General features: G+C 45.2%; 3 protein-coding genes across 8 annotated transcripts; 2 read left to right on the forward strand and 1 right to left on the reverse strand.

Annotated features, from left to right (window-relative positions):
* Window positions 1-2013: 2013 nt before the first annotated feature.
* scoca (short coiled-coil protein a) lies at window positions 2014-8231 on the forward strand. 4 transcript variants are annotated; one of them, XM_047044868.1, is made up of 4 exons: window positions 2014-2446; window positions 5599-5670; window positions 5801-5881; window positions 6398-8231. In XM_047044868.1, exons 1-4 carry the CDS (start codon window positions 2383-2385, stop codon window positions 6538-6540), a joined length of 360 nt encoding a protein of 119 aa, XP_046900824.1. In that variant the 5' UTR covers window positions 2014-2382; the 3' UTR covers window positions 6541-8231. The 4 variants fall into 4 exon arrangements, with proteins under 4 accessions (XP_046900824.1, XP_046900826.1, XP_046900825.1 ...); XM_047044870.1 differs by lacking the exon at window positions 2014-2446 and adding an exon at window positions 3891-3933; XM_047044869.1 differs by lacking the exon at window positions 2014-2446 and adding an exon at window positions 4658-4801.
* Window position 8232: 1 nt separating this feature from the next.
* Window positions 8233-15718, reverse strand: clgn (calmegin). Of its 2 annotated transcripts, none has more exons than XM_047044860.1 (15): window positions 15519-15718; window positions 13832-14041; window positions 13514-13587; window positions 13334-13392; window positions 13067-13208; window positions 12390-12471; window positions 12085-12277; window positions 11638-11827; window positions 11287-11400; window positions 11025-11181; window positions 10607-10822; window positions 10328-10444; window positions 10019-10178; window positions 9751-9881; window positions 8233-9623 (listed from the first exon to the last, which is right to left on the reverse strand). In XM_047044860.1, exons 2-15 carry the CDS (start codon window positions 14039-14041, stop codon window positions 9540-9542), a joined length of 1929 nt encoding a protein of 642 aa, XP_046900816.1. In that variant the 5' UTR covers window positions 15519-15718; the 3' UTR covers window positions 8233-9539. The 2 variants fall into 2 exon arrangements, with proteins under 2 accessions (XP_046900816.1, XP_046900817.1); XM_047044861.1 differs by lacking the exon at window positions 15519-15718 and adding an exon at window positions 15127-15376.
* Window positions 14529-19099, forward strand: exosc9 (exosome component 9). 2 transcript variants are annotated; one of them, XM_047044865.1, is made up of 13 exons: window positions 14529-14620; window positions 15966-16117; window positions 16283-16377; window positions 16463-16582; window positions 16674-16776; window positions 17033-17170; window positions 17335-17417; window positions 17521-17653; window positions 17841-17929; window positions 18091-18237; window positions 18475-18614; window positions 18731-18813; window positions 18947-19099. In XM_047044865.1, the coding sequence occupies exons 2-12, from the start codon at window positions 16052-16054 to the stop codon at window positions 18811-18813; spliced, it is 1197 nt and encodes a 398-aa protein (XP_046900821.1). In that variant the 5' UTR covers window positions 14529-14620; window positions 15966-16051; the 3' UTR covers window positions 18947-19099. The 2 variants fall into 2 exon arrangements, with proteins under 2 accessions (XP_046900821.1, XP_046900820.1); XM_047044864.1 differs by having other exon boundaries at window positions 14556-14633.
* Window positions 19100-19150: the final 51 nt, after the last annotated feature.

Here is a 19150-nt window from a genome sequence, read left to right on the forward strand (position 1 = left end):
CTTTCCACAACCAAAAGGGAGGCAGGTATAAGCCTGGTTATGACCAAGGACTGATGAACCACGACTATTGGTTAATAAATGGAGAGCTTATACAAATGCAGGTCTAGCCTCGGGCAGATGAGAGGTTTGTCGGCCATCTTGTTTGATGTAGGTAGACAGGAGCCAACCTGGAATCCTGGGCAGTTGTCCAGTACACCTCAAAAGTACCACCCACAACCACCTCTAACTAACATGCAAGCTCCACTCACACACACACACACACACACACACATGCATGCATGGCATGCACATACACACATAGGTGCTCACCATACACACAAAGACACATACTCACACACACACCATGCCACACCAGGGGTGCATGTTGGCATAGGGTGTCGACAGTGAGGCAGTGAATAGGCGAGACCCTCCGCCAGGGGGCTGGACTGGACTGCTTCCAGGTCAAGTAGAGGTCAGTCTGCCTGTGGGGTCCAGAAGGGATGCAGGTGCATGAGCAGAAGTCTGGACAGCTGGACACAACACTGTGTCAAGACACACACACACACAGCATTCTTTTATCATTTGGTGGCACTTTTGCACAAACACACACACACACACCTTCCACTCCCCACCTATCCACCCACACAAATGACAAAACCAGCATGCACCAAGCCTCGCCATTGAAAGGCGTCAGGTAAAATTCAAACTTGAGCCCAGTGAAACCAGCAGACTGTTTGGACTGCCAGCCGACACACACACCGAGAATTCCAAGGCACGGTTTAGATTATCACTAAACCTCGCGTGTTAACAGCAATCCTCCGCCGTGAAATTGCTCTCTTATAAATGCCAGTTTCCTCTAAGCTTTATGGGCAAACGGATCCTGTCCAAGCACAGAGTGTGTTTTCAACAATAGAAACACATGCTGCTGTAATTGACAGGGTCTGGACGTTCCATGGCACAGTCTATTTTCAGCCCTCAAATACCTGATTTTACAGTGTCAGTGCGAGCTAATGATAAAGAATATCAAGATGTTCAGTTGGTTGGTCGGTTGCTCCGTCCGCCCGTCCACCTACCTGTGTCTCCCTGCCTGTCTTTCAGTTGGGTCTTTCCATCAAGTGGCCTAACACACAACCAGAAGACTCAGACTTGAAGACACTTGACATGTCTAGAAAGGTTAAGGATGGAGATGGCAATCGTCGTCTGCAATGTCCACTTTCTGCCACTAGAGAGCACACTGTCACTATGCCTCAGATTCCTGTCATTGTAGTGACAATGGTCACCCCACTCCTTTCAACAGATCTTTTAAAAACGGGACATGGATAGGCTGAAGCAATATGGCTGAAGGAAGACTGCCTTTTCTTTTGCTAGCTTATACGCATTGCATAGTGAGAAATCTTGTTAAGCAGAACTAAAAGACAGTTTGTATACAACGCTGCTTTGCCCTGAATGTAGTCAGTCAGGTACTTAGTTGATGCTACGGACAGAAACATTGTAACACAATATTGGGACATCAAGAGAGAGAGAGAGAGAGAGAGAGAGAGAGAAGAGAGAGAGAGAGAGAGAGAGAGAGAGAGAGAGAGAGAGAGAGAGAGAGAGAGAGAGAGAGAGAGAGAGAGAGAGAGAATGAGAGAATCTGTTTGAGGAGCCTGTTTACCTTTCTGTGTACTCAACACTCCCTCCTTCACCTCTTTGGTTAATGTGTGATCGAGCGAGCGAGCATGCACAAGTGTGTGTTTATGTGTGCATGTGTATGTGTGTGTGGGGTTCCGTATGACTCTGCTTTATGACACTTGGACTGAGCTTCTCTACCAACAGTGGATTTCTGAACCTTGAACCCTGAGCAGCTGGGGAACAATCACCTACTCTGGCCAATGCATTGCCTTGGTGACATGTTCCCATGACAACTCTGTCACCCGAGCCACCAGTCAGGTAGGGCTGGTCACCGTGGAAACTTAAATAATTCAGAAGGAGACAGAGCAGCCTGACTGGAACAGGTGTCCCACAGGGTGGGGCTTGGACTATGTAGTGTATGTGTGTTTGGTGTGTATGTGTGTGTATTTCTGTGTGTGTGTAACAGAAAGCCAGTGAGAGACAGGGAGAGAAAAATAGATGAACGGAGAAAGCCAAGGGAGTGACCCTGACAAGGGAACAAGGAAGAAAACAAAGAGACGTTATTGAGAGAAAAAGTGTGTGTGAGAGAGAGAGAAAGTGTGAGAGAGAGAGAGACAGGGAGAGAGAAAGACAAGGTCATCACGTCTCTCTGCAAGCTTTGGAAGTTATCGATAGCACGCTACTCAAAGGGTAGTCTCTGTAGGAAAGAGAGAGAGAGACAAAAAAGGATATCCCACTCTACGAGTTTAGAGAGGAAGAGAAAGTATTCTGAGTTAGCCTCTAGCATTAGCCATGGAGTCCCAGGTAGAGGAAGACGATGGAACCTTCACCAACATCTCGCTAGCTGACGACACAGGTAAGACTCAACACCACCTGTACTTGAACACCTGTAGCCCTCGCTCCTCTGTACCTTAAAGCCTAAATACCTGACGTGACCTAGTTTAGAGTACCTGCCCACACACTGAACACAGTTGAATGCTCAAATTTCCTTCCTTCCCTCCTCCTCTCTTTGTAGTAGGCTAACCAATGCTTTGTCATGATATGGAGGAAGTAAACACAAGATTGCATGTGTGAAGGCCTGTCCACCTGAGCACCGCTGATAGCACGCTGTCCTATAATACCTTTGGAGAGGGAGAAAAATACCGGGGGAGTTAAGACCTTTCCCGAGAATTCTACATTGGAAATTCCATCTTCACGTTCAAATGAACCCTTTACAGCGGCATTCCGTCCTACATTCTTAAGCTGTGATTCCAGACACACAGTGGACTCAGTCTATGAGAATTCTAGCTACATTGTAGTCCACTATCATTACACGTGTTCTAGTTGCTTCCCCAACAATGCAGCTCTAGAGAGACTAATAGACCAATTATTTGTTTGTAAACAATCGGGATGCGCGCGCACTGTGGCTGCTGAAAACCGGGAAAGGATAGCATTTTAAATGGCAAAAGGACCACACGGATAATACAAATAGTTAGATTTAAAAAGACCAAAAGCGTCGAGGAGGACATGCCTATAGGAGAGAAAGCGATTACCCAATGATCTGTCGCATCAGAATTTTGATTTGGGTCCCGAAAGTCTTGAAATTTGAGTGAGAATGTCGCCCGGTACAGACCGCATAGTCGAACGGCAACCATGTCTTCACGTCATGTCACATAGTTCATAATTTTACACTTTTACAGTCAATTCTACATTTAAAAAGTCGAGCCAGCTTTCAAGAGATATGGGAATTCTGCTTTTATAGTCAGCTGGTCCGATTATTTTTCTGATTTGTTTAAACTGGCAATCTGAGTGAGACTACATCCCAGTTACACTGTTTTGACGTTAGCCTCAGTCAGACTCGCTCACTGGCAGAGTGCACAATGTTGTATTTCACTCCATCCTACACCAGAAACGTCAGGGAGGACTGCCTAATGTAGATACGAGTCTGGTGAAGATAGCCAGAATATCGGATTTCTTTAACCTGTCTGTTTCATTCGTCATTTGCCTGAGAAAGCTACCTCCGTTAGCCAGGCTAGTTTTGCCCGATCACTTGGACAGGCTATTTAAGGGTATCGGGGTCAAGTGACTTTTGTGCATCGACAAGTGAACGTAAATGTATTTGTCCAAAGGCCAAGAGCCTCAAAAAGTTAATATCAAGCCCTGCAATCCAGTGGCCAGAGATATATGATGACCTGAACGACACTCCAAGATTAATAGAACGGGGAGAAGTTCGTCTTTTGCAACCCACATGCGCAGTTGAGCCTTCTTTACAGTTGTGTGACGTAGGGTGATAATTGGTCTATAGTGACAAACCCCAAGTATGTGACTAATTATCAGGCTAAATGAGCAACTAGGCCTAAGTAGGTAAGTAATTAACTCAATGGGTAAAATAATGATTGTGTTGGTCAGGGAACAAATTGGAAGTATATTTTCTTAAGAGCTGTACAAGGCGTAATTAAACAGCAGGAAACAAGAAAGGTTTTCCATTGAGACTCACAAATCGGGGGAATATAGAGGGAGCAGAGAGGGAGTAGGCAACGAGACAGAAAAAGCTATGACACAAACAGTCGTTTGATACTAAAATGTGTGCTGCAACAGCGAGTAGCACTGGTCTTGTGACTGTCTTGGACTGTACAAGCCAGTCCAGGCCGGTCATAGTTGGCCAAACAGCCCCCTCCCCATGGTTCGTTCTGGCTACAGGCAGTAGCATATGGGCTCCACTGAGCAGAGCGTAGCGACACCGTCCCATAACGCTCAACACTGATCCTGGTGGGCTGGTTCAGCTCGGCCAACTGTCGCTCAGCTCGGCAGTGCACTACTTGCCTATCAGGGGAATGGCAGGGAGACGCCTGAGCATCTGTCATTTTAGGGCTGCAGCGTGTGACTGTGTTTTTATGTGTGTGTGGTGGACATTAGTTAGTACTCGTATTTACTAAATATAGACACACAAAGAAACAAACAAAAACACCTCAGTTCTCAGTATCTCAGACATATCACATGAGTCGTCGTTTTAAGCGTGCATGCAGACTTTGACTGGGGTAGTCACTGTGTGTTTTCATAACCGTAGCGACCTCTGTAGGGTACATTGGAAATTGCACCCAACTAGTGTGAGTCAGGTTGTCCCATCTTCACTGTCAGGCAGGGAAACCCGCAGTGCCGTGTTAAAACGATATTGACACAAACCGGCTACGGTTTCCATTAGCTAGCCAAATATCCATACAATATCCAACGGGTAAGTCACAGACATTTATATAATTTTGATTACTTAGTTATCTACACGCCTCACAGTGTAAATTCTACGTCAGCTAGTCAAAGCTAGTGAACAGATTCCCAGCCCAACAGGGCCCGGGTGGCGAGCTAACTTTAACATACAACGCAAGTGAGCTAGCTAGAGTTCTATTACCATATTTTTACAATTTTGATTTGAATATGGCAGTCTGAGCTACATTTGTTTCACTTGTCATTGTCACTTTTTGGCTAGTATTGTTCAATATAAGGTGGGCGCATCGTCAATAGCAAGCTGATGTGTCTGTCCAACATGCAAGCTAGCCTAGCTAACCAGCTAGTTAGCATAACATTAATGTCAAGGGATTCATTTATCAAATCGACAGTATAACACAAGGTTATTCTAAACAATGAGATTGAGATTCTTAGGATATGGCAAGCAACAACTACACAGTACAGTAGTACTGTAGGTATAAAATGTCGCTTACTAGCGTTGCTACTTGTACCTGAGCTGGGACTGTTTACTTACGCTAGTGTACTCTTTGGGAAGTCTCAACCTACAAAACTACAGCTGGTTAACCTTTTATAAAGCATTTTGGTCAGCCAGTTAAGCGACACAATTAGGTATCGCCTCAATCTAGACTGACACTTGAAGTTTTCTTTATAACTCCAGGATTAAACAGGGTGGCAGAGCTCGTGGCGTCATGTCTCAGCTTTTTTTGCGATGCGTTAAACTGAAAAGACATACGATCTCCATTGCTGTTGGCTTGAACTCATGACACGTTTTTGTCTTGTGTCATGCAGTGGACAGAGGAACTGCAGCCCTGTATATCAAACAGGACAACGATCTCTTCGCCATGAACTGCGACATGGATGGTATAGTAACTAACTAAGCAACTACTGCAACTCACGTACAAGCCTCCTGTGTGACAAGGGTTCTTTATTAAAGTGAGGGATGCGTGTGTCCTGGTCGGGTCACATTAACAGTGTCCGTTGTACATGCCAGGAGACATGGAGAACCAAGTAGAAGTGGAGGAGAAGACGAGGCTTATCAACCAGGTTCTGGAGCTGCAACACACACTGGAAGGTAAAGGCAACACCCTATTTTTTTGATTTCTTCCTGATACCAAATAAGCACGCAAAAGCCCCACTGCACCCTTCTTCCATCCTCCTCTCCCTCCCAAATATCCCTCTTAGTCCACTGAGCATTGACCTTTGCAAGCACTTCTTTCTCTCTCGCTGGCTTACTGTTATCTCTCTTCTCTCCTGCTTTAATTTGTCTTCATCACTCCTCCAGTCTATCAGTAGACGCAGTGTTAATGGCTTCCTAAATGCATCTCCATTTGTCTCTGTCCACCCGAACTCAAGACTAAAAAGCAGTTTCCCCCCCCGAAACCGTCTGTCCTCTCAGATTAGCACAACCACGAGTGTTGCCAAAGCCTTCAGTCTGGGGAGTTTAGGCAGTTTTTTGGCAGTAGTAGCACATTAATGTTAAGGGAACAGAAACAAGAAGAAAAACGTTTTTCTCTTCCAGTTTTTCTGTTCAACAGATATTCTGAATTACTGCTTACCTTTCCCTGGGTTCTCTTGTCTTCTATGATAGACCTATCGGCAAGGGTGGATGCCGTCAAGGAGGAGAATCTCAAGCTGAAATCGGAGAACCAGGTTCTGGGCCAGTACATTGAGAACTTGATGTCGGCCTCCAGTGTGTTCCAGACCACGGACACCAAAAGCAAACGGAAGTAGCCAACATAAGAGAATGATTCTAGAATCCCAAAACATAATTACATTCTAGGTTGAAGTTACCTCCAACAAATGATCCCGTATCGGAATGTTTTCTAACTCGTCAACTAGTTAGAGAAGGATCTCACTTTTGATCAGATGTTGATGGTACTTTGAACCTAGAGGCTCATATGCATCTTGTAATTAATCCATCTCCACTCCTAAACCAACATATCCTGGCTCTTTCAGAATCATGTGGAAATGCATATTTCCCTCTTCCCATGAGGTAATTATTGATTTTTTAAGATGTGATTGGCCACAGTTCTAGGTTAACTTGGCCAATCAAGTCATGTTAAATTAGTGAATTCCTTATAGTGAGGAAGGGGTATTCTGACAGGGCCCCTGAGTCCAGTTTATCCTTGATTGACCTTTACCTCATAACATCAACACAAACATTCAGTCAAATTTAATTTAATTTGTCTTTAAATCTATTTTGTTTTAACTTCTTGTTTGTCTGAGGAACCTCATGTCATTGTCATAATGATGTCTTACATATTTAACTGGTTTGATCTAGATTGGAGATTGGACTGGACAGTGTTATTGAATATAAATATTAAGATATTTGAATAGCATGGGAAATGTGATTCATTAACATATTATTCAAGCACTCCATGAGATTTTCTTTGTTTAATGTTAGCCAATAGCTAACTAATAGCTAAAGTGACTAAATGTCTCACAGCCAGATGTTCCCACTGGTTGAACACTACTGGCTTAAACTATGATTCAGGTGATGACTGAGCTACTAATGTACTCATTCAAATATGTTTTTATGTATCATCACTGGTGGTACACATCCAGTATGAATTTAGGCCTTTGTTTTTACGAGAGTGCAAGGCTTTTTCGTTGATGGATGGATGGGTTAGGTGGGGGGCAAGCACAGAAAAACTGATGTGTAAAAGTGTTTTACAGATAGTCATACAGTAATGTTTCTTGCTGCACATTAAAAGGTTGCAGACTTAAAACGCTGTGTAAAACTGACTGGTGGTTACAATAGTTCAGACACTACAGCATATCTTTTGGCAGCCTTCATCTCAGCTGAGGAGAAGAGATGGGGAAGGTAGCTGGCCCAGCCCTTCCCTTACTGAAACTGTAAAAGAGGAGTAAATAGGCCTTGAGTGCTATTGATCCAATCACTCAGACCTGTGGAACCCACTCTGCAAGAGATCCAGACCACACTCTGTCTGAATCAGTGCATTAGCAAAGTCATGTGCTTACCCGAAGCTTCTGTTCCGGAATTGGAAAAAAATTTAGGCTTAAAAAAAGAAGAAGATATGTATATATAAGGAGTAGTAAAATAACAGTACAGAAAGGGAATATTTCACTTTGGGTGCTAAAAGTAGATTTAAAGGGAATTTCTGGAAGGTCCCACTACACAAAAACACAGTGCATCTCATAATGTATGTTTTATTAAATGGAATTATTTTGTATTTTTTTATGTTCAGCAGTTGTATAATGTGCTCCAATTTCTCCCTCTGTTCTCAGGCATGTTGAGTATGCCCCACTACACACAACCTATGAGACAAACTGCCTTGTGTGTAGATAATGTGTAAATGTTATGACTGTGTTGACTTTTAACACTTTTTGTTTTAATAAAAATACTTTTACTGACTTAATATGCCTGTTGTGATATTAAATAAAAAGGCCACAAAAGCTTAGATTGTTTTGTATTAAATACTTTATTTCCAAGAGCATTGTACAATTTGCAAAGTATGAAACAGGAAAATGGGCCTTAATTGGGCCAGAACATGAACTAGAAAACTTGAGACAAAGGGGGGAAAAAAGCAAAAAGAATACAAAATACTCCCACATCTCTTTCCAGGCAAGACAGAGCTGAACTGAAGGTTCAAGTAGTGGGAACCCACTGGTTATAGTTCGGGACTCCACACACACAACTCGTCCCCTTGTGTGTGAACTGATAATTATATCAGACTGAGTAGTTGCTTGTTGATAAACCTCAGCCATCAGCTATACTCAGTGTGTGAGGCTCAAACACATTCAAAATAAATAACAAACAAGTCATGTCCTGCTTCAATACAGACAACCACTTTTTACTACAAATATGCACACGCTGAGCTGATGGCTGTGGACAAGCAGACTGGCCATGTCCAGCACTAAGGCTCACTACAAGCAAATCAGTGGCAAAACTACACAAGTAAAAACTGTATCGTAAAATATTGTTTTGTAATGGCATGAATGAACGAGAAGTTTTAAAATCGGAATAAATAGGTACATGTTCCTCCAGTGCTTATTTGGATTCTGTTGAAAACCTCTATAACTTAAGAACATGAAAAAAGATGAGAAAACAACACTCATTACTGCAGAACTGTCGAACTCCCTTTCATATGTTAAAAAATAATAAAAAATCCCATCTAAAAAGAGGTAACCACGGAAACGTGAGGCGTGTTATTGTCTTGTCCGACAGTGTTGATATGAGCATGGCGCAGACACACAGGTAGCCACTAGGTAACTCAGGAAGCCTTTGTACTATCGAAGAGTGGCTCTCGGTGGTCACACAAGAGAGCCAGAGGGTGTTGGATTGGTAAACTCGTCTAATACCAACGGTATAAAAGAAAACTGATGTTGCTGTGCTGAGGAGAGGAAGACTGGTAGCAGGTGAAAGATGGGGAGGTTAGGATTGCCGTTAAGAGGAAAAGTGTGTGTGTGGGGGGGGGGCGGGGAGCGAGAGCTGGAGCTCATAGGGAGGACATGGAGGTGAAGGGTTGGGCTTTAGGGTAGCACTGATTCCCTTTACAGCTGACGTAGCCAGTGACAGGGTGAGGAACATGGGGGGGGGGATGTTCGTCAGAGGGAAGCTGTACCCAAGTCGTGAGGACTCCAGGTCGGTTGGAGGGATTGCATGCTGTTTGAGGATGGGGGAGTTACCTCACTCTCGCAGAGGAGGGCAAACAGAGGAACGAGAGGGAAAAAGGACTAGAGCGTAGGCGTTGGGTGTTCCATCTTCCTTAGTCTTTCCGTACCTTCCTCTTCCTCACAGACTGTTTGTGCCCGTCCCCAGCCCTATGGCCCCCCTCATCAGCACCCTTCATCTGGGAAGAATAGCATGAGAGGAAGAAAGGTGATATTGAACCATAGTGAGGAGGGTGCGATGGGATGCATGACATCAACGCAAAAAAATTCAAAAATTATATTCTGTGGTAAAACCCAAACACTAACCTCATCATCGGATGCAGGTTCATTGGACTTGCTCTCTTCCTCTTCCTCCTCCTCTTCCTCTTCCCCATCCTCTCCCTCAGGACTGTCCCCAGCCGCCCCTCCGCTCTCCTCCTCGGGGTTCTCCACCTCCGCTGCAAGAAGCGAGTGAGGGTGAGCAAACTACGCATGACTTCCCAGCTACGATGTGGTTTGAAACCAGTCCGGAAGCCATTTTCAGAAGTCATGACTTTGATGGGGATGATATCTGAAACCTTTTTTCCTCTCTCACCTGCAAGTTCTGAACTGTCAGGTGCTTTGGCCTCCCCATCCTGGACCACCTTTTCCTCTTCTTCTTCCTCCTCCTCTTCTTCCTCCTCCTCCTCCTCTTCCTCCTCCACCTCAGCCCGAGGGGGATCCACCTTCTTGTACACGTAATCGTCATCGGACTTCTGGAGAAGCAAAAAGTGAACTTTACATTTTTCTTCCTTGATGATGAATAATGGAATTGTGAACGCGTGCGTCTGTGTAAACCATAGTCTAACAGAAAGAAGCAGTCTTATAACAGCACTACTGTAAGGTAGAGTGTGTGTGTGTGTACCTTGGGCCAGCAGAAAAGCACAGCCAATCCTATGGGCAGCCCCACAGTCAGGATATAGACCACCCAGAGCCAGGGTCTCTCCTCTGCAGCCAGGGTCAGCTGGGCAAACACGCCAGGCTGGACAGAAGGACAGATGAAGGAGGGAGGGATAGAGAGGAGACAGACAGTTCAACAATTTAGCTAACCAGAAATGCACAAATGGTGTGCAGCTTTAAATTGAGCCTCTGTGTATCTGTTGGGATACATGTGGTTACTGCATAATACAGTGTGTCTCTCCACCTCGTTGGCGCTGGCAACCAGCTTCTTGAGCCCCCAGCTGTCAGAGGCCCAGCGGTCGGCCACTTCCTTGTGGGAGGTGATGATGAAGTTGTCAAAGTAGATGTCCGAAGTCATGGACCACAGCTCCAAGCCCACGGCCCTGAAGGCGGCCATCTGGAACGGGTGCAGGTCCTCGAAGAAGTCCGGGTTGGGGATCTTACGAGGGCTCCACACACCCTGAGATGGGAGGGTGGAGGGTTCACAGGTATGTTTGAAAGTAGATGCAGTGAAACAGGACCAGAAAACACCTTCTTGTGAACACATAGGTCATAGAGGTTCATGTATGAGTGCACTAGTTACATTTTATAAGAAGGAACAATTGACAGAAGAGGTAATGGAGAGAGGACCGGAGGGACATGTTCTCCCCCGAGCTACCAACCTGATAGTTGAGGTTTTCCACTAGAGGGGCCTTCCACTTTCCCTTGTACAGGGGGTTGTTCACCATGGGGGGTTTCCAATCCCCACATCCAGGAGCGGTCTCACATGCTGGGTTAGGAACCTGGGGGGCCTCCCATACGCCATCCATCTCCTCATCCCTGCAGAGAGAGGGAGGGAGGGGGGGAGAGAGAGAGGGGAGGCTCAGTCCTTTGATCGTTTCAAGGTTTATATGTCTGCATGCGTGCGTGTGCCTGGGTATCTACCAATCGTCTGGCTTCTCCGCGCTGGGGTCAGGCACAAACTCAGGCTCCTCGTCCAGCCAGCCTTCTGGCTTCACAGCGTCGGGGTCCTCCACCTTGGCAGGAGCGTCCTCATCCCTAAAATCACATGGATGACAATCAGACAGCCCTCCATGGCACAAACAGCCTCAGCCATGCCATGCTACATCACTGATTACCTCAGAATGGAAGTAGCAACAAGAAAGAGTATTGAAAGAAGTAAAGAAAGAAGGAAGGAAAGAGGTTAAGATGAAGGAAAGAAGGAAAAATGTACTGTGATAGAACGCTAGCCCTCTCCCAGCACCCGCCGAGCGTGGCCCCCTCTCCTCTCCTCACCAGTCTTCAGGTTTGACGGCCTCAGGGTCAGGGATCTTGGCCCTCTCATCCCAGTCCTCGGGTTTGGAGTCGTTGGGGTCGTCGATCTCCTTGGCTGGGTTGACGGGAGGGATGACGTCGTGCAGCAGGTTGCCCCGGCCCACGCTGGATTGGTCGATGAACATCTCATAGCTGTTGTCAGGGTTCAGGACTAAGGGAGAGGCAAGAGAGGAGGAGAAGAATATGAAGGATGGTCGGTTTATGTACAGTAAATAGTAGAAAATGTTGGTGGGGACTATTAAACATGCACAAGCTTTAACCTTTCAAACAGCCTCATGACCATGAAAAAGCATTTTGATGTCATATCTACATCTTCACCTTTTAAGATAGAAGCACATACACACATTCTAATCCCTCACAACCATATACCCTATATTCCCTTCCGGCGCATTCCGTGCCCTTCCTCACCCAGGGTGTAGAGGTGGGTCTTCTTGTCGGTGTAGAACTTCTTGAGGTCCACGTCGGCCCTCTTGGCATGCTTCTCCTCCAGGTCCTTGTTCAGGGGGTTCTGGTGGCGGAAGATGAAGTGGAGCTTGTAGTCCTCACCGCACTTGTCAGGTCCGAACATGATGCTGTAGGGCGTCCTGTCGTGGAACTGCTCCTGCAACATTGGCATGGCATGAATGTTTTTTCACAGGTAAATAAGAGTTAGTAGATTGTGATGCATCATGAAGGTGAGGTAGATGTTGAAGATGATGCCGATCATGACTTACCAGATCCAAATGGTCGGAGTCTGATAGAAGTTTGATGTAGGCTCCGCCACAGTCAATCCCATCCTGGAAGTTCACCTCATACCTGAGAAGATAGTAGAGAGTAAAGTGATTTACTACACCCTTCCGGTCGTCCTCCTTAGGTTCATAAGTCGGATCGCAATGTGTCATTTCAGTAGGAAAGTGGAATCAGCAGTAGGCGTTAAATGTTTGACTGATATCAGAACACCACTGTGTGTAAACTGTTTTGGAAAACAGTCGCTTCTACCCTTTGGAGTGTGCAAAATGTACTGTGTGTGTGTGTGTGTGGGGATGTCCTGCCATCATGTCCTGCCATCATGTGTGTTATTTTCTGTGTTATTTTGTCACAATGAACAACCTGAGATAATATGGAGATGTCTGCTCTTTTCTAGCTTACAGAGGGGATACACATTATATCAGGTGTAAATGGCCTAATATGTGTATCCCCTCTTGTAAATTTTGCTAAAAAACTTTTTTCACCCTCTCCGAAAATACCTTTCGAAATTTTAATAGAACGTTTTTCCCCCAAATTAGTTTGTTGTAGCATTTTTTTCAAAATCAAAATCATTTCTTCCTCAATCATATATAGCAATATTTCGCCCAGCCCTAATTGTCCATAAATAAAATAGCAGAGTGAAAGTGGATAGGCGATGACTCACTGGACGACGAGCGCGTCGTCCTCGAAGACAAAAGGTTTGTTGAGCAGGGCAGAGATGGCGTGGTGTTTGGCCCGGGACTTGAGCACCAGCCCCAGGTCCCCTGGCACCTTGTTCTCCTTCAGCTGCTCCACTGACCACTTGCCTGGCAGAGAAGACAGGAGATTAGGAGGAGAAGGGACACTCTCTCTGGCTCCCACTCACATCCAGAGAGAAAGATCAACACAACCATGGTCAGCGCCAACCTCTCATACTTCTATCGTCACTTACCATCATATTTTGCTATCTCATCATCTGCATCCTCCTTCATTGTCTTTGACACCTGCCAACTGCAGAGGTCAACAGTTTCTTTATCCAATGACAATTTAAAAGGCGGTAGTTATGTCAGATGGCTTTAAACAGAATAAATCTCTCTCCAAGGCCACTCATGTAATGAAGTAACATCAATACCTGTCAAGTGAGCCGTCATCAAACGTTTCGGCAAAGTAGACCTCCCCAGTAGGAACTGGTGTCTTGTACGTGACCTGAAGGGTTCAATCATTGGATGACATTATTAGCATAACAGGTTTAGTTAAACCAACTATCCCTTTACACTTCTAAATGAACCCCAACAGCTAATTAATTAGTTATTACAAAATGTGATGAGATGCTCATCAATGCAAAACTTGATCCCAACCAAGTCAGCATCCAAACAGCAAACACTTATTCATCCCCCCGGCAACACACAAACACTTCCTGTGTGGGTCCATCCCGTGACGTTCGACTGACCTGGAAGGAGACATTGGCATCCACTCCGGCCTCCTCGTCAGCCTCTGACTCGGCAGAGTTGCTATCCTCCACCAGGCCCTCGTCTTCCTCCACCAGGCCCTCGTCCTCCTCCCCCAGTAGCTCGTCCTCCTCTTCCTGCTGGGCCTCAATCGGTGACAGGAGCAGGCAGGACAGGAGCAGCACAAGCACCCAGCTCCACCACAACTTCATCTGAAAGGTCATCAGAGAGGAAGGGATGGAAGGAGTGGTGATAGAAGAAGGAATGGATGGGTAGGGGACGGGCGTGGTCAGGGTAAAAAGAAGGGGGGAGGAATGAAAAGGAGGGAGGGGAGGATGTGGAGAGCGACAGAGGTGGAAGGAGCGATAGACAGACAGTTTGGAGGAGTTGGAGGTGGGGAGTGAGACCCATGAGGAGACAGTTGATGGAGGGTAGAAAGAGGAGGTGCCGTAAAAGACGAAGATATAAATAGGCAGGAGAGCGTCAGAGGTAGGGGAGGATAAAAGGAGAGGGGCGGGGGGGGGGGGGGGGGGGGGGGGGGTCAATTGTTTAGTCTGTCCTCAAGTTAAGGCAACACCCTAATCTTTCCATATCCCATGAGATAAAACCATCTTACTATTCCTTCCTCTTTACAGTCGTGAGTGGTAACCACATTAGTGGATACTGATGGCTTTTGATAAGTATCCTCCCTTATATTGCTAGTGGAAAAAAAGAGCTTCCAACCACAAACAGTAAGGTTTCGCTTTGGAACACCGACATGTCGAATAGGATATTATGAACATAGGACTGCAGTAAGTAGATAGGGTTCGTACATTATTTCAATTACTTTCCCTGTATTCTTATCAGGTGTCATCTGTTATCTTAAGGAATTGACATGTCACAGGGAAGGTTGTAACAATTAAGATTGAAATAGCTATTTATGCTCATTCGCTTAGCTTTAGAAGTGCATTTCAGAGTTGGATGGGTAAGGGTGGCCAACCATACATGGAATCAATGGCCTGCTTAGCATTTTATCATTTTCCGAGATGTTAACACCAGGGAAACGGGGTTTTCATCAACCTACAGCTGCTGTGTAAGCTATCCGCCATGCTATCCCGAACAACCTATGTGTCTAATCTAGCTGTACGAATACGTTACTGGAACATTCTGCATCACAAATACGTGTGCATGGTGTAACTAGACTAGCTGTAACTTAGCACAGGCTTTAGCAAATGCCAGATAAACTGGCCGGTTTCTGCTTTATACAAGCTCAACTGGGTCAGCTTTTCTGGGTGGTACTATTAAAAGGAATACCAACCGCTGTTGAATTGGTACGGGACGTCCTCACCAGCACCTCATCATGAGCAACCCTTCCCCTCTGATAAAGGCGCGACAATCGCGCCTTTCCAGCGCAAAAGACTAGCTAGGAGGTCCCTACTGTAAAGTAGCTGGCCTATAACAAGCTTGAATTTTTTTTAAGCTATAGGCTACCTTATAGCTGTAAAAGTCCAGAACATGAAATCTAGCTAGTGCTAGCTAAAGTAGTCAAGGAACACACTGAAAACGAATCATCACATAATGCAGCTAGCTAGTTAGCTAACAAGCTATTATTAAGCTACATAGAGGTTAGCTTATGCTAGTTAGCTTGCTAACACAACGCGAATGATGATGGAGCATGTTGGGGGAATGAATGGGTGAAAGCAAACTAACCTTGTCAAATTGTGAAAGTACTCAAACTATGCAAGGCCTTTTCTGGTAATATTCTTTGGTAATATTTTCCAACGACAATCTTCACTGCGTATTGACCCACTTTGAGTGGGGGGGGAAACAGTTACCAAGCTAGGCCTGATGGTTACTGAGGGTTGAAGACCCTCGATGATGACAGCAAGTGGCAAGTGGTTGGCGATTTCAGCGCACTGCGAACTGCGCAAGACCCTAAAGAGAATTTCAAAATAAACGTTCTCACCATGAACTGAATTTCGTCCTAGTCATCCACATTCTTTTCATCCTCCCTGATGTATTTTTACATGATCAGATATAGTATATTTGTAAAAAAAATGATATAGGATTGCCTTGTCGCTTTCATAAAAATAATGTTTCATCTTGATATCAATAAAACATGTTCAAGACCTTTAGTTTGACAATTTCTCCCACCAGGCGGAGTTCACATGTGTTGATAATTCATGGTGGACACACGTTTGGCACCGAGCGTTTAACATATCTGCAACCTTTTGAGAGCCACAATGAAAGAAACACCGTTGTCAAATTGTGAGCGACAGTTCCTTTTGAAAGCCATTGAAGAGAAGAAGGTAAGTTGCTATGTTTAGGGTACGTACTGAATGTATGGTGTACCACTTGCGTGCTAGCTAATAGCTTGCACAAAGCACGAAGTTATGCACATCACAAAGTACTTCTATTTAGTAACAAATCAAATTGTCACTGAATTTACGTGAACCATTTACCATTATCTCTAGCGCCTGGATGGAAGACAGACCTATGACTATAGAACTATAAAGATATCCTTCGGCACTGACTATGGATGTTGCTTTGTTGATCTTGGGAAGACGAGGTGAGATTTTAAGCCACATGTTTCCATTAGAATCGCTACTCAAATGTAAGTTAATTCCTTTGTTATACGAATTTGTTAATTTCAGAGTTATGACACAAGTCTCCTGTGAGCTCGTCGTCCCGAAAGACAACCGACCATCGGACGGGATAATGTTTTTCAACGTAGAGCTATCACCTATGGCGTCGCCTGGTTTTGAAGTTGGCAGGTACATTTACTTAAGTAGATTGCACCCACGCATAAACTTAACACCACCATCACAGTTAAAAATGAGTATTATCATTGTTTTCTTTCTACAGGCATTCCGAACTGCTGGTGAAGTTGAACAGACAACTGGAGAGATGTCTGAGGAACTCTAAATGCTTTGATACAGAGTCTTTATGTGTGGTGTCTGGTGAGAAGGTAGGTTCAGTCAGGGGCAGAGATTTGTTTCCAAAGGTGAGTGGGATGGGAATTTATAACAGAGGATGTGGTCATTAAATATAATGTTCTTAAAAAAGGGTGTATGTGAGACGTGTTCCACCCACGTGTTATGAAACCAATGCCCCTGAGCTGTGTAATTTATAGTGCATGTGTAAGTCTATTTTTTATTCCCCTTACGGTAGCTCGTACCGAATCTATGTCTGCCTCGGTAACTGTGTGTTTGTTTTCTTGCCAGGTGTGGCAGATAAGGGTTGATGTTCATGTCCTGAACCACGACGGCAACCTGATGGATGCGGCTAGCTTGGCCGCCATCACTGCTCTTTCCCACTTCAGACGGCCTGACGTTGGTATCCATGGAGAGGAGGTCACTGTGGTGAGGACCCCTTTGTGGTCATCAGCTGCTGTAGAAACAAAGACAATGTTGCATTTTCGGTGCAGGTGTGTGTTTGTCAATGACCGTAGTGTTGGGGGTGGGTTTGTTTTGTGTGTGGGTTTGTTTTGTGTGTGTGTATTTGTTTTGTGTGTGTGTGTGTGCAGTACGGTTCAGAGGAGAGAGACCTCATCCCTCTCAGCATCTACCACATGCCAATCTGCGTTAGCTTCTCTTTCTTCCAACAAGGGTAAGCCCCCTAGCTCCTCATCTGTCAGACACTAACAGCTATCATGGATCTCTCTGACTTAACATGCGTGCACACACACTGACACACACCGGTATGTGCCCAGGACCTACCTGTTGGTGGATCCGTGTGAGAGGGAGGAGCGTGTGATGGATGGCCTGCTGATGATCGCCATGAACAAGCACAGAGAGATTTGTTCCATCCAGTCCAGCGGGGGCATCATGCTGCTCAAAGAACAGGTGGGAGGGAGGGACAGTTAGAAAGTGGGAAGTGGAGGAAGGAGACGTGGAGATGGATGGACGGAGATATTAAAGAACCTCTTTTGGCTCAAAATGGCTTCCGGGGATGGTCACATCTACATATTTTTAGATTGCCACTAGCCGCCATTTCGGCTGAGAGTTGTAATCATGCATTCGTTGTCTTCAGGTGCTGAGGTGCAGCAAGATCGCCAGTGTTAAAGTTACAGAAATCACCGAGCTCATTCACAAAGCCCTGGAAAACGACAAGAAAGCCAGGTAGGATGGAAAGAGGTTTTCTAGACTTTGAATCCAAATAATGATCTGTGTTGTCTTTTTGGAAAAAACATCCAAACGATTGTAATGAAGTAATCTAGTAGCGGCAAACTTTTTATATACACATATAAAACATATACTGTGGACATGTTCTGCCCTTCCAGGAAAGAAGGCAGTAGGTGTGGCTTCGCAGAGTCTATGCCACGAGAGCGAATCACCGTGCTGAAAAAGAAGGAGACGCCGGTGGAAACGATGAACATCAAAGAGAAAGCCAAAGAGATCATCCAGAGAGCAGAGCCCCCGTCCCAATTGTATCCTCCCCACAATAAGTTAAAGTCACCAGTCTGGGGCATGATCAAAAGGATGAAATGCCACACACACACACACACACACAAAATGAATTAATACGAATGCTTGCTGATCTGGGAGATGAGGTTTGAGACCTAAAACAGAGGAGAAAAAGTCTCTCTCAGATTCAGCTTTATATCTCCCAGATCCATCTTCATGTTTCTTTACGTCTCCCTTGTCCTTAACCGTTGGTCTGTCAGGGTGTCGTCTCCTGTGCTGCCGGCCCCAGGCACAGGCCAGGTGGGCGAAGGGCTCCAGAACAGCTGGGGTCTGGAGGAAGACGAGGACGAGGATGAAGATCAGGGCGATATAGTGATGTTGGAAAAGCGTGGGAGGACAGGTATGGGAGAGACTAGCTGTGGTTTAAGAGTGAGATGGATGAATGGATCTGGAGAAATAGTCATTCAAGGTGAGTTTGTCTATTCTGAGACTGATTTCCTGTTTCCATTTCTCAAGTGGATGTTGTGGTCATATCGGATAGCGAGGAGGAGGAAGTGGTCATGCTTAACCAGGAAACATCAGAGCCGGCTCCCAAATAAGTACTTGAGTTGTCATCTAGTATTTTGTTTTGCAGTTTCACTTACATCATTCTACCACTAAGGGGCACCGCATGAATAATAAAATGCAAGTCATGGACTGGGATTTGAAAGTCATTATTTGTACTTCCCTCAGGATTAAAGGGTCTGCCATGAAGAAAACAACAAGGTCCGGCAGTGAGACACCAGCCCAGATTCCTCTCGAAACTTCCTCAGTCTGACAGATTATCTACATTTGTAAAATGTGCCATAAAATATATAACTCTTTATTAAAAGCTACATTTTCCAATGTCTGTCAGTTTCGATTTACATAGTGAGATCTATCAAGTTGTATGTGTGT

Source organism: Hypomesus transpacificus, chromosome 22, assembly GCF_021917145.1.
Source record: "Hypomesus transpacificus isolate Combined female chromosome 22, fHypTra1, whole genome shotgun sequence".
NCBI lineage: Eukaryota > Metazoa > Chordata > Actinopteri > Osmeriformes > Osmeridae > Hypomesus > Hypomesus transpacificus.

What these genes read in the sequence shown, in the direction of transcription:
- scoca (XM_047044868.1), top strand. Translation starts at nt 2,383, where the DNA reads ATGGAGTCCCAGGTAGAGGAAGACGATGGAACCTTCACCAACATCTCG. An exon ending in CTCGCTAGCTGACGACACAG is followed by an intron (nt 2,447 to 5,598) that starts GTAAGACTCAAC and finishes TGTGTCATGCAG; the next exon opens with TGGACAGAGGAACTGCAGCC. An exon ending in CATGAACTGCGACATGGATG is followed by an intron (nt 5,671 to 5,800) that starts GTATAGTAACTA and finishes TGTACATGCCAG; the next exon opens with GAGACATGGAGAACCAAGTA.
- clgn (XM_047044860.1), bottom strand. Translation starts at nt 14,041, where the DNA reads ATGAAGTTGTGGTGGAGCTGGGTGCTTGTGCTGCTCCTGTCCTGCCTG. An exon ending in GACGACGCGCTCGTCGTCCA is followed by an intron (nt 12,472 to 13,066) that starts GTGAGTCATCGC and finishes CTATCTTCTCAG; the next exon opens with GTATGAGGTGAACTTCCAGG. An exon ending in GCGGAGAAGCCAGACGATTG is followed by an intron (nt 11,182 to 11,286) that starts GTAGATACCCAG and finishes CTCTCTCTGCAG; the next exon opens with GGATGAGGAGATGGATGGCG.
- exosc9 (XM_047044865.1), top strand. Translation starts at nt 16,052, where the DNA reads ATGAAAGAAACACCGTTGTCAAATTGTGAGCGACAGTTCCTTTTGAAA. An exon ending in GTGTGGTGTCTGGTGAGAAG is followed by an intron (nt 16,777 to 17,032) that starts GTAGGTTCAGTC and finishes TTTTCTTGCCAG; the next exon opens with GTGTGGCAGATAAGGGTTGA. An exon ending in GCAGAGCCCCCGTCCCAATT is followed by an intron (nt 18,238 to 18,474) that starts GTATCCTCCCCA and finishes TTGGTCTGTCAG; the next exon opens with GGTGTCGTCTCCTGTGCTGC.